This window comes from Thalia democratica, chromosome 1 (genome assembly GCF_965202585.1).
Source record: "Thalia democratica chromosome 1, ktThaDemo2.hap1.1, whole genome shotgun sequence".
NCBI classification, from domain to species: Eukaryota; Metazoa; Chordata; class Thaliacea; order Salpida; family Salpidae; genus Thalia; species Thalia democratica.
Window position 1 is genome coordinate 63081784 of NC_139165.1, and position 14672 is coordinate 63096455.

At 23.8% G+C, this 14672-nt stretch overlaps 1 protein-coding gene across 3 annotated transcripts in view; it reads left to right on the forward strand.

Moving 5' to 3' along the window:
• Window positions 1–13080, forward strand: part of LOC145849199 (uncharacterized) — a 44269-nt gene extending 31189 nt beyond the window's left edge. For 2 of the 3 annotated variants that reach the window (XM_082954312.1, XM_082954311.1), the window contains 7 exons: window positions 1986–2014; window positions 3185–3278; window positions 3440–3541; window positions 6020–6187; window positions 7007–7102; window positions 9776–9850; window positions 12312–13080. In XM_082954312.1, the coding sequence (XP_082810438.1) occupies window positions 1986–2014; window positions 3185–3278; window positions 3440–3541; window positions 6020–6187; window positions 7007–7102; window positions 9776–9850 (564 nt within the window). In that variant the 3' untranslated portion in view covers window positions 12312–13080. Of the gene's footprint in view, window positions 1–1985; window positions 2015–3184; window positions 3279–3439; window positions 3542–6019; window positions 6188–7006; window positions 7103–9775; window positions 9851–12311 lie in introns of those variants that run through there. The other variant, XR_014372332.1, reaches the window with a different exon arrangement.
• Window positions 13081–14672: the final 1592 nt, after the last annotated feature.

Here is a 14672-nt window from a genome sequence, read left to right on the forward strand (position 1 = left end):
TTTAAGCAATTCTTAATGTAATAAATATATAATAAAAAGAAAAAAGATGTTTACAAAAGTAAACAACCTATAGTATTTAATATTTAAGCTATGTTTCAACTAAAAATATTGAAATTACTGCAAGGTTTTTAATACTTCAAGCAGTTACTTTAATTATTGACTTAGAAACTTTTTTTTATTACATCTGATGCTTATTTCTATTGAATAGTGATGGTTTAAACTATGTGTCAAGAACTGCTTACTTTACAGTTAAATGTTTTTTATAACCCAAACGTAATCTAAATACTTTTAGAGAATAAAGTCAAATTAAAAACGCTGTAAGATTAGTTTTAGTTAGATATGATACTTTTATCCAGTCAAATAAAAGTATATATTAACATATAACAACTATAATACAAAGTAAAGAATTATTTTATATAATGTTATATCAAATGTATGAAATTCATCGTGATGAGGTTTATTTTATATTTGTAGTTGTATATACTATAACAACAGCTTATTTTGAAAGTCAAGTGCAGCAATTACACGTTCTTTATAAAGCTTTTTAAGTTTGTATTTTTGTTTTGAAGTTTGTTTTATACACTTATTTAGGAAGGTCATAAAATAGCTTGCAAATATAACATGTGTGTACGGTTTACTTTATGTGTTATATGATTTAAAATAAGTTTTAATATTTAGAGTTTTATTAAAATTATATTCAGTGCTCTCAAAATACTGTTAGCTATCCAGTACTGTAATTTTAAAACTTTCAAATGTTATTTTAAACAATTTATATAGTTAAAAAACTGTTACACTATAAATAACTGATAATTTCAAACAAATATTTTTTTCTGTATACTGTTTACATATTATAAAGTATTTGCTAAATTTTGGTGTAATAATTAACTTCGTCACCTGAATAAACTCCACAGGCTGCATATTTTATCAGCATTTATTATAAAGAGTCGGTTGGGAGAAAAAAAAACTTTAATGCATCTTTTCTCGCTACATCTTGCCTTTTTTATCATCTAAATAGATGTTTTTAGTCAACTTTTTTAATTGTAAGGGTGTTTTATTACGCTTAGCGGACATAAACTGTTTCATTTCATATCTTTACTTTTTTTGACCGTATAATGTATGAAAATAGTTACTTTCTATGTCTATTAGTATTTCAAAGCTGTAAGCTGTTTTTCTATTGCTGATGAGAAAAAAATACAAGTACTTATGTGTTTTATCTGCGTAGTTCTTTTCATTTTCACATAAACTTGAATGAGAAAATTTGAATAGATGACGTCGAAGTATTTTCTAAACATTGTGACATCAAGTTTACGCCTAACATAAATTTAAGTGGTTTTGCGTCACGTATATATGCTGTATTTACGTTTATATAAGACTTTGTTTCTCTTTGAAGAAACAGTTATCATTTACAAAAAAATTCTAAATTAAATAGGTAGTAGAGTTGTTTTAGTCAATTTGGAATTGCTTTTATACTTTGAAAATATTTTTTCACTTCCGAATTGCACTCAAGTTCAATAGAAACTATTCACGTAAATTACACGTTATTGAATTTTAAGTCTTATATTTTAGATTTGTTTTGTTGACATTGTTAAACGTCTTTAATTGAAATAGATATATTAGTTAAATATTATAATTAAAAATATATTATCGTAAGTACCCATTAGCATTTCTTTTGTTTAATATGTTTATGAACAAAATATTTTTTAAAGTAAAAGATTATTATTTAAAAAACTTATTAACATGCTTGATCTGTAGATACTTTTTTTAATGCTCAAATATTTGAATGTAAATACTGTGTATAAAATAATGATTTAAAGACTATAGAATTATTTTTGATTTATTATAAAATTATTTTTAAGAGATTAATATAATGTTCTTATGAACCTATTGACTTATTTATTTGATATTTAGCAAGGAAACTAAGTTTTTATTTTTATTGAAAAAAATATTTTAAATTCAAAACTTTATTTACATTTTAAAATTTTCAGGTTGGACAACTCAACAAGCAAATTGAAAAGTTAGTTATATCAAATTTTTAGTACTTTTTCACTGTTTGTATATAATCAGTCTCTTAAACTTTAATATAGTTTATTTATTAAATGTTGATATAGTTTTATTAATCAGTATTTAACTTCTATTTTAAGTCTGAAAATATGATTTTATTTATATTGTAGCATCACCTTAAAAGGAGAAAATTGTTTTTAATAATATAAAATTTAATCAAAATAGTAGTCGAAATTTGATGTTTCCTAAACAAAAATTAAAAATGATTATTAAAATGATAAAATTGATAAACAAAAAATTTGATGATTTTTTAATTGTAAAGAGTTTATAAAATCGTTTGAAATACAATTCTTAGTTATTATAGGTTAAATAGATTTAACAACTGGATTTAAAACAATGACACTTAAACATTTTAGTATTGTTTTTTCTCTCTCAAGTTCTTGTGCTGTTGTTTTATTACTTACTTTAGAAGCCACTTTCTAAAGTGAAAATAAATTGAAAAATGTTATATTATCCATCTTTAGAAGATTAAAAATTTAAGCAGCTTATTTTTTTAGAAGCTTAAGTATATTATTTAGAATTAATTAGTTATATAAACTTTATATGCTTTTATCCCAAACTTTGTTTTTAAACCATAAAGTCCATTTATAGTTACTACCTAGATAAATACTATACATAATTATACATGCTTTTTTCTGCTTTTTTTCTAATGTGTGTTAACATTTTATAGACTCCGTAGATCTGTTCTTAAATTTATTTGAGAGCAGTGAAACGCAGTTAGTTGAAATAAAGTTTTAGCACAAGAACATCTGTTGTAAACTTTATATATATATATATATATATATATGTAGGAAAAAATACAAATTTGAACTAATTTTTAAGCCACACTATACTTACTAAAATTTATTGTTGTTAAAAAACTTTAAAAAAAAATCGTTAGGATTAAAAAATGACTAATTATATTTAGTTTTTTCTATTATTCAATACTTTTTATTATTTTAATAGTTAGATTTATTAATGATGGCGATTCCCATTTTACTTAATGATAATTCCTGTTGGTTTTCTGATCAAACAATTCATTTAGTGGTCTAACCATTTTAGGAATTATTTAAGAAAAAAACAGTCTATATAAATTTTGATTTGGCGTGTTGACTTAGATCAATTTCTATTAAAAACTAAACAGTGCAAAAGTGAAGTCTGTCGCAGTTACTCCAAAAATGAGTGAGAATATTAATTCAAGAATGGAGAAGTACTCTATGTCTTCTAACAAAAATAAAGTTTGGGCATTTTATTTTTAATCAAAACTTTGATAGATTAAATTATTATATTTTATGCAATACTAATACTAATTTTAAACAACATAACAAACAGTTTTCAGATAAGTTCAGTTGTTTGGATTGTAAGCGATTAGAGCAACTAAATGAATAATTTCTAACAGGAAAAACAGACATCCACTCAGATTAATATTACGAAAAATGTAAGTTATACAAAAAATAGGTGGAAAAGTGGTCAAGTTTACAAAAAAGAGGAGAAAAAAAAAGTTTGTTTTGTATTACAATGAATTACTATTTTTTGAATTGAATTTGGCTTAAGTAGTGTAATAATTGAGCTGTAAACACACTTCTTTTGTGTTGCCCTTACAACATCAGTAAATGCATTGAAAAAAAAATAAGTAGAAAACAGATCATAAAATTTTTATTGGTAACAATCTGTTTGCAAATTAGTTTTAATAAGTATATTTAACTTGTGTGGATCATTTGTTAGTCATTTAAACTTAGTAGAACTGTTATAATAAATACTTTAAATTTCTATTGTTTGTAATAATGTTTTTATATTATAGTGTACTTATATATATATATATTTTGTATACTAACATTCTTCTGTTGTGCTTGATGTTTTTCTGTCACTTATAATCTTCCCAATATTTAAGTGTTTGCTAACAAAACAGATAGTACACAATGCTAATTATAAATAGATAAATTAGTACTAATAGTATATTAAATGATAAACATTTATGAACATTGAGTACTTTAATTTTTTTCTTTTATATACATTTAAAATGCGTAATGATAGATTCTGAGGAATATATAATTATAATAAAAGTATTTCTCTTTTACAACATTTTGGTACTGTTTTTCTTAAATTTTATATTTTTACCGAGAATATAGAACTTTTCAGCTAATTTAATTGAATAATATGTTAATTTTCATTGTCCTACTTTATAAGAAAATAGGTACGTTTTCTTTTTCTTTAGGTTCATTCAGACTAGTTGAAAGTTAGAAAGATCAGTATGAGTTGAAGGTTTAGAAGCACTGAGACTAACTCAAGCTAGTTCAACATGTCGATAAATTGAGATTCTCGTAACTTGTGTAACGTTTTTATTTTGTATAAGCTTAAAATTTTGTTATTATCCTCAACAGTCTTTAAAAATTTATTTAAAGGTTAAGTTCTGGTACTTGTTTTTGCTTAAATATGAGAGTTTTGGTATTTAATTTGGGGTAGCTCAGAAAAGTTTTATGGTAACAAAATGTAACGAATTAACTTAAATAGTATTCTTTATGATTAAATTTAGTGAGCTCAAGTCATTGGTTATTGTGAAATTACCTCTATTTAAGTTTGTACCACTTTTCGATCATAAAACTAACTGCACTACCTCAAATTAATGCTGAAAGTGGCTTATAAGCACTTTTTTTTCGATGAGTTAGTGAGATTTACTGATATACCATAATTGTGTAACAAATGTTTTAATGTTTATTTTATCTAGTTCCAAATTTTTTATTAAGTGTAATTTCAAGTTTACATTATGAAGATATTGTAAAAACTATGATTTTATCATATACAAGATGACATACATTTTTATCAAAACATTCTTTGAAACTTAAATTTTTTAAACTTTAGATGTTTATGTTTTTCAAACTTTTTGAACAATAAAAAAAGTTTTTTTTTTCAGTTATTTGCCAGCTTGTAATGTGCAAGCATGTTTTAATTTCAGTTTTGTCATTAGGAAAGTAAAATATAACTTGTTTAATCTATGTCTAGACTCTAGAGTACTCATAGTATTTCCTAGTTACTGTTTAACTAAATCTAACTTAAGATACTTTTCTGTAACTGAGTTTTCTGTTTTAAAAATAACTAACTCTGTAGATATTCGTGCATTAAAAAGCTGAAAAAAAGTTATTATTTTCATTTAAGTTTATGAGACCAACACATCTGTAAAAAATTAGTTCTCATTGCCTATAATGTTTAAATTCTTAATACCATACCCAAGCAAGTTTACCATGTGTTAAGTAGTCAATTAAGCTAGTTATTTACAAGTTTTTTAAAAACAGTGTACTTTTTATTTTATAAAAATAAATTAAAACTTACACTTTTGGTTTTAAGTATTTTTTTAGTTTGGCAAAAATGTTGTTATTATAGTTTAACTGTTTGTTTTATTTGAAATGTATTGTTACACTTTAATGTTTAATCTTAATTCACGTTCTAAAGTAAAACAACATAGACAACAATGAACATTTAAAAAAGTCATGACTCGACATTTATTTCACAGTGTAGGAAATTTTTTTATGCTTACTTAAAAAACACGACTTAAGTTATTACTAACCGTTTGATGTTTATAATATATCAATGTTGTTTGTAGTATCCAAATACAACTTTTTTATTATCACCTATTTTTTAGATAGTGACAGGTAGACGCAATATATTTAACCTCTTCCTATGTTCTTTTAAAAAACATTTTTCGTACTTTATAGTTTCAAAAGGTATTTTTGTTGCTGTAGTTAAACTCATTTAGGAAGTTATAAGTAAAAAAAAGTTTCACCGAAATAAGTTTAACGCTTACAAAAAATTAAAGATATTTACATGTGATCAGCGTTTACCGTTGCTTCTACCTTTACCTTTAAAGATTACAAGCCTATTTAAAAAAATAAATTTGTAATTATTTGTGCCAGTATTTATTTTAATTGTTTTCTAGTTAAGTTTAGTTATTATAATAAAAAAACTCTAAATAAATTTAACACAGACTCCAAACAAAGCAATATTGGGAGCTTCACTTAACAAGAGAAAGAATATTTTTGAGAATGGCAAAAATCAGTCGCAACCAACTACAACTAAGCAAGTAGCTGTCGGTGGAATTTCAAATCGAAAAGAGATGTATTTGAAGCAAACTGAAGACAAAAAAGAAAACAAAGTAAATTTTATTTATAATCATTTTGACAGGTATGTTATTTTTATAGTTGCTGAATGCTTCGCCTGTCACTGAACTAGTAAAATGAAGCTATATTACAAAGAGTTATTGAAGAATTATGATATACTGAACCGTTACTTTAGAACAGGGTTTTCTAAACTTTTTTTCAAATATACTAAAAAGAAACACATAAGACCTTTTTTTGCTCTTCATCATCAACTCCTGGATATCTAGTGTAAGTTTCAGATTATGACCTCATGGCCCCCTTGTGGCTCCTTTATGCTAGTGGCCCCCAAAGAATACCCTGCTTTAGAATGAGTTTTGTTTCATAAAATGAATTAAGTTAACTAGCTTTTTTTTTATTAATGTGAGCTTATATTATTTTTAGTTAGACGGTATTTACAAAAGTAAATAAACATGCATAAGAGTTAACAACTTACGTTTATTTAAACATACTTTTAAACCTAAAGGTCTAAGGTAAGTTTAAAATCTTCTACAACCGTGTCACTACTTTCTTCTAAAAAACGAGTTTATTTAAATAATCGAGGTTCTTTATTTTTAGTTACTATTTATTTCCAACAAACTTAATTTTTTCAGACTCTTTTATATTTAAGTGAAATAAAGTTTTTAAATTTTATAAAAATATAAATATAATTAGGCAAACTAATTTAGTAAAATTATAGATCTCGCTTTTTAATGGTTACTGATTTTAGTTAAACATCTCTGATAAAAACATATAGTAGTTGTAAAATTCAGTCTGAGTAAAATATTAGTAATGATTTAGTATTACAAGTGGTAAATTACTTGTTGTAAATATTTCAGGATAGCAGTCAGTCACATGCAAACAAATCATCAAAGTTAAAACAACTGGACAAATGGGAAAGTGGTCAAGTTACTTCTGCAAAGTCTCCGAATAAGGTGTTTTATAAAGTATTTTGAAGTTTTTAAAAGTTAATGCAGAGTATTAAATAAATTTCCTAACATTCATTCAATCATTACAGTCACTTTACTATCAATTATTACCCTAATATTTTAAACTCTCAAAAAGAACTATTTTCAAAATTGCACTTTTAGTTTTTAAAACCGAATTAATTTTAAGCTCCTTAAACTTGTACTTAATTAATTTGGATAGGTGTGTGATTTGTAGATGCGATGTAGATTAATTTGTTATATTTTTTGTACTACAGTAACCTCTCGGATCTTTACGCACTCGTGACGTTACGCACTCTCGTTTAGTTACGCATTTCAGAATTCTATAAAATTCAGAAAATAAAAGTTTTCATTTTTTTTTTTAATATTGCACAAATTAGGTTTAATGTATATTTTTGAATTAAAATATGTTTTTGAATGCTAACACACCTCTTTATATCTTTAGACTTTGTAAATTTATGTTCCTTGACTAATTGATAAACATTTAGTTATACCTCAGTATATCAGAAATTTTGTTAACAATATGAGATTAAATCAAATTTCTGAAATAAACATGACTGTGTTTAATAATAAAAGTATAGTGAAATAATGAGAGTTTAAAACACAAAGAAATAATACAGCAGTCTTGCCCTATATATTAATAAACACCATTTTATAATTGTAAAGAAATGCTCAATTATAAATTGAATTTGCTAAGTATAAAAGAATATAAATATCACATATAAATAAAGATAAAGATAGTTTCTACTTATTATTAAAATAGTAAAATTATTTCTACTCGTATTATTATTTCATAGAAACTCAAATCCTTTTTTTTAATATATATATATAGTTTTATCTGTTGTTTTCATATTTATTAATTAAGTAAACAAATAGTTAAAAGTAGGAAAGTGCCCATTCTGCTTTTAACTAGAAGCAATATTAAAAAACAGCCATTATAGTGAGTATATTTGGTACCTCTCGTTTCTTTACGATCTCTCATATCTTTACGCACTTTTTCTGTGGACACAATGTGCGTAAATAAGCGAGAGGTTACTGTATTTATTGATAAATAAAAGTTTAAAAATCAATATTAAACATTAAATCATAATGACCCATAATTACTTGGTGGCATAACTGCTTTACAGAACATTGAATAAAGTATGTAAAGATTAATTGATTTAGAAATAAAAATCACTCATTAAAGTTTAGATAAACAAAAAATAAGTAGTTTTGTGTAATAAAAAGAAGAAAGAAAATAAGAATGAATCCATGAATTAACATGCTTTATTCGAATAAATTGAGGAAAACATATGTCGATAAGGTGCATATTTAAAATTTACTTTTAAATATTTCATTAGAAATTTTTGTTAACTCTATAGCAACAAGAAAAAGTTTAAAAGTATCTAATGCTGTGATTTTTTGTGCTTAGTTGTTTTCTTAGAGCTTCTGTATTATAAGGAGACTTTCGATAATACACTTAGTACCATTACTTTATAAATTAGAGATGTTTTAGTTCTACATAAAACTTGACTCATGCTATTTCTAATTTATTGGATCCGGATCCAGCTAGAACCAGATCCGGATCATTTTACAAATCAAGATCCGGTAGATAGTAACATTGTTTTTCTTTAGTTCTAAGTTTTTTATAGTTTTTCATCATTTTAGTAGCATTATTTGTATTGCATGTTGTTAAAAAACTAAATAAGAGTCAGGTTACAAAAATTCCTGTTAAAAAGCTTAAACATTTAAAATTATTGGATGTTACTGAAAAATGTGTTTAAATTACACGGTTGACATCTTTTTTTACACAGATTTACTTTTAAAAGTAGGCTTAGAATAGTTGTTTAATAGTTGAGAGTTGAGAATAGAGATCGTGTAAAAGAGTAGGTTTAAAACGGCATGTAGTTGAAATTTTACGTAAAAAAAACTAGGGTATTATCTGTGCAAAAGTACTACCCACAAAAGTCAGTTAGTCCTTGAGAGTAAAACTCCTTATAAATATGAGTTATACCAGTTTGATTGGGTTACTTTTTTATATTTGAATATGAAAATTGAAGTAGTATAAGTTAACCTTGAAATGTTTCAAAGCAAAACTAATAATTTTTAATTGTCTTGTTAATTTCATTTGATGTATAACGCAGAAAACGAGTACAACACGTTTTTTAATTAATGAATTCTTATAGCTTAAAATCATAAGAGGCAAGTACTTTGAAAAGTCAATTGTTAGTTTTTAATGAGATCTTAGTCTAAAAAATTGGGTTTCAGCCAAAAAATATTTTTGCTAAAAAACTCTGAATTTTTCAACTGAAAAACTGAAACTTGTGGAGCATTAAAAACACTTTCTGTTTAAACTTCTAGATCAACGTTTATATAAGATAACATACTGTTAATTTCCTTACTTACTTTTTATTAGTTCAATAACTGTTGGTGTCTTTCATTAACTACAAACATTATTAAGTTATTTTTGGCTGACTAGCTTTATTCAAGCAGTTTTTTAATTGATTTTTACTGTATTTTTTTTCATATAGTAAATTTTGAAAACTTTAAGTTACAATGCTTTAAACACAATACAAATGTAAGACTGTTATTTTATATCTCTACATACATTAGTTTAATTTTCATTAAACATATTAAAAATTAAGACTAAATACAAACACGCTTAATTTTGGATAATAACAGGTGACAATTAATATCAGTTCATCTGGTGTCAAAGACAAGATGAACAAGTACAAAAGTTTAACTCAAGAAAACTAAGTGAGTTGTAAATTTTTATCAGAAAAAAAATAAGCGCACTAATGATTATAAAAAAAATAAAATAAAATCACTCAACATACGGTATTAATATAATTAATGTTTGTGATTTTGATAAAAGTCTAACACATATCATAATTTATTTATATGTTACTATTTTGATTTAGATTATAAATTAGTTTGTAGAAATGTTATGTTACAAAAATGTTTAGGTAATGAATTTAAAATTGCGTAGAGAATTTTTACATCCTGTTACGTTTTTTCTCATCTTAGTTTCAGACAAACTACAACTTCAAATAGAAACGTTTCAATTGCATTTAAATTGTATTCAATTGATTTTTATTGCTTTCAGTATTTTAAAAACAGTTGTGTTCGATCTATAATGCACCATGTGTTTTAATCAATTATTTATAATATTTATGAATTTAGTTATTTCTAAGTATTTTTGTTACATCATTATCCCTATAGATTTAACAAATATTCATTTTCATTTTTAATCGTTTGTTAAAAGTTTAAATAAGTTTTAAAACGTAATTAGTAAATGACATTTTTAGATTTTTTATTAATAATATATTTGTAACCTATTTAATTATACAGCTATTTACTACTTTATACATAATAAAAAAAAGTTAGTTATTAAAAACTAAATAAAATACGCTCAAACACTTTTTGTTTGCTATGTACCAAAAAAAAAACAATAACTAAAGTTTAAATATTTGTAAGTTCAAATGTAATAAATCCCAACCAATAAAATACTTTAAAAGAAATGATTGGTAATTGCTAGTACAAAAATATTTTAGTCTTCATGAATTATTTTTTTATATGATTTTATTGCAGTTAAATGATTTTTAATAAAATATTTTTTTTTTTCTGAGTAATAAAATTTGTGGCTACCTCACTAATGTTGTGGAAAATAGTTTAAAGTTATTAATATGATCAGTACTTCATTTTTGTTTAGTTAAAAGAATTGTAAGCTCATAAAGTACAAACAAAAAATTTAAAAAACTTATTTTTTTTTTACAGAAAGTTTACAGTTTATATAATTTAATTATACTAAGTTATACTATGTTTAAACTTTATAATTAAACTCATAACAAAATGTGATAGATAGTTTTTTAGTTTCTATTATATACTTAGTATGATAATTAAAGATTAGCTAGGCTTTAGAATAACTAAAAAAGTTATAAGTTTTGAATTACAGCAGTACGTGTAGTGTGTTGGTCTCACTTAACTCCTGCTATTGCCGCGAGATATTTTGGATTTCGCAGTTATAATTTACTCCTATAGATTAAGATTAAATTTTTAAAGCTACTTGTTTTATTGTTTAACTTGAAGTAATTAAAGCTATATTATATCCTTTGGATTTAACGCTTATCTGTTGATAATCTATTATATCTAAGTGTGAGAATGTTTTATATTTTACGTTTTCTTGATTAGTTGTTGATAGAACTTTTTAACACGATTTACACCACATTTTTTATATGATTTTTGAAGTAAATACACATGTTTACCACGTTAATATTTATCTTATTTAAACTTCAGTAATGATATATTTTCAATCTTAATTTGTTCTACAGAGGGTTAAACAAAAAAAACTTTTTTTGCATGAAACGCTAATAAATATTAATTCCTATAAATATGTGTATATATATAAAACAAGGTTATTATTCAAACTTGAACACCTTCTACTGAGCCCACTTGAAGGGCTTTTAAATAAATTATTGAAAAGAGCGATTTTTAAAAGTACTGGTACATATGTTTCATAAGACTAGACGCCTTAATCATCAGCCAGTTTGATTTAAAATAAAAAGCACTTTACCAAACATAGATGCAAAAGTTATACAAAAAAAAAAGTCATACTGTTTTTTTGTTTTTTTGTATAACTAAATAGTATATGTACTGCCAAAGCAAGTACACTTTGACTTATGTTTTAAGATATTATCACAATAAACAAACTGTACATCTGTTCTGTTTAACAGAATAGTGAAACAATTGTATTTGTAAAACGTTGTGTTTTATTAATATACTATATATATATATACAAAATTAAAACCAAATAAATATTAAAACAAAATAAAATCGAAGCGGCAAACACGAGTATTTTATAGCATTTTATAACATTTTTCCCAACAGCCTAAAAATTTTTTCTAATAGCTTAAAACATTTTTTCCAAAATAACCTTTTTAAACTTTTCTAAAAAGCATAGAATAACATTTACAGCGTATTTCAAATTCAACTAATCGTACAATAAACTGTACCATTACTACGTCATAATTACCATAAAAAATTCTAAAATCGAAATTTCTGTTTACTTTTATAATAAACTACAACTCACTGAAGATCACATGAAATTTTACATTTCAATGTGTGAAACAGCTGTTTGAATTATAGTTTTTATATAATTAAATAAATAAATACATATATATATATACATATTCATATTAATTTTAATTTACATTTTCAGGTTTTCTTTTAAATCTCAACAATCAGTGAATGACCAATCAAGTTATATATTTTTAATTTTTGATATTATTATTATGTCCATTTTCAAGTTTTTCTAGCTGGTTAGTGACCAAACTTTTAAGTTTTATAAATTTTTGTACAGTATTTTAATTTGTTTTAATGTGATGCAGTAAATACTTGTAAAATAGAATATCAGTCGATTTGTTTTTTTTTACAAGTTAACAAAAAGTTTTGACTACAATATTACATCTAAAACTCTAAATGTTCCTGTTTTAGTCTTTAAACTACTTCTATTGTGACCTTAAAGTTTTTAAAAACTAAGTAAAGCACAAGTATTTTTTTAAATCACTAAATTATAGAATACTAAAATATTGTATATCATTGTTTCGAAAAATTTAAAAGAACATACTATTAAAAATGTTGAATGAACAAAAGTATTTTTTTAAATCGTGTTTTCATTCCCTAAAAGTGCATTTACTTACTTTTTAAAATTTATTTTATACAAGTCATTTTTAAATAAACAATTTTAAGTTTAAACAAAAATACATTTAAGATTGTGCCTTGTAACAAGTCTGTTGCTAAAGAATAATATATTTACTTGCCTTAACACAGTGTAGATATTCGTTGCAAAAACTTTTTTTAATGTTTTTCTCTATTTTTATGCTTAATTATACTTATAAGAGTTAATTATACTTTCAGTGTCTGTTTTTTTTTTAATTGCTGAGTCTAATAAAATTAATTATAAGTTCATTATTCGCAATAAATTCTAAAAGGTGTTGAGTTTTTTTTATAAATTAGTTAAAATTTTCAAGTATATCATCACAAAAAAATCACAAAGTTTCTTTCATTCTCTTAAAGTAAACATCTTAGTTATACTGTATATATTATACATTTCTTAGAAAATAACTTTTTGTTAGAAAAGTGTTTTTTATTTTATTCTTACAACAACATACAAAATGTAGGTATCAAAAAATTAAAAAAACGACTTAACTCTGTGTTTTAATTGTAAACTATTATCAAAATTATATGAAAAATTGGATTTAAATTTGTCTTTTAAAGGTTCAAAACATTACTAAAAAGCTTAAAATTGTTCTGTAGTAAAACTTTATAAGTTTTGATACTTTTATTAGGGTATTTCAAATATTTGATAATTCTTTAAAATAAAAAATACACAAATGTGAAGAGGCTAATGATTTTATAATTTCCAAAGTTAATTTAAACAAGCATTTTTTACTTTGATAATCAGTACATTTGCACATTAATATATTTTTGTTGAATTTATAACATACTGTTTTAAATTTTTAACTAACTGTTTTAAATTTTTTGTTTAAGTTTAGAGTAACCTCTAGCATCTTTACGCACTCGTGACGTTATGCACTCTCGTTTAGTTACGCATTTTAGAATTCTAAAAAACTCAAAAAAATTTTTTTTTTTTAAATGTAGCACAAATTAGGTTTATGTTATAAATTTAATGTAAATTATGTTTTTAAATGCTAACTCACTTCACTATATCTTTAGACTTTGTAAACTTATGTTCCTTGACTAATTGATAAACATTTAGTTGTACCTCAGTATATCAGAAATTTTGTTAACAATAAGAGTTTAAGTTAAAATTCTGAAAGAAATATGACTGTGTTAAATAGTGGAAGTATAATGAAAGTTTAAAACACAAACCAATAACACAGCACTCTTTCCCTATATATGAACAAACAAAAAAGAAATCTTATGAAACTTCCTAGCAAAAAGTAGCAGTGAAACTTAATAAATATAGAGTTTACATTTAACACAAATGCTTAATTATAAATTGAATTTGCTAAGTAGAATAGAATATAAATGTTTAGTATCAAATAAATCACATATAAATAAAGATAAAATCTACTTATTATTAAAATTAGTAAAATTTTTCTAAAAGTATTATTATTTTGTATAAATTTAAATCTTTTTTTTTATATATGTTTAGTTTCATCTTTTGTTTTCATATTTAAAAATAAATTAAACAAGTTTTTTAAAAGTGAGAAAGTCCTCAGTCTGCTTTTAACTAGAAGCAATATAAAAAACAGCCATTATAGTAAGTATATTTGGTACCTCTCGTATCTTTACGATCTCTCGTAACTTTACGCAGTTTTTTTGTGGACACAATATGCGAAAATAAGCGAGACGTTACTGTACTTTTAATACTTTATTAACCCATTTTAAATAAAACTAAAGACCTAAAAGACTTAACTATTTCCAGTATGTAGAAAGTATATAAATTTCTTAAAGAAAGGAAAAAGTTAGCTCTAAGAATTAAACTCTTAAATTTAAATAGAATTTGTACTTTTTTACTTATCTTACTACGTTTCTTGCGTTAGATATGTTTTTA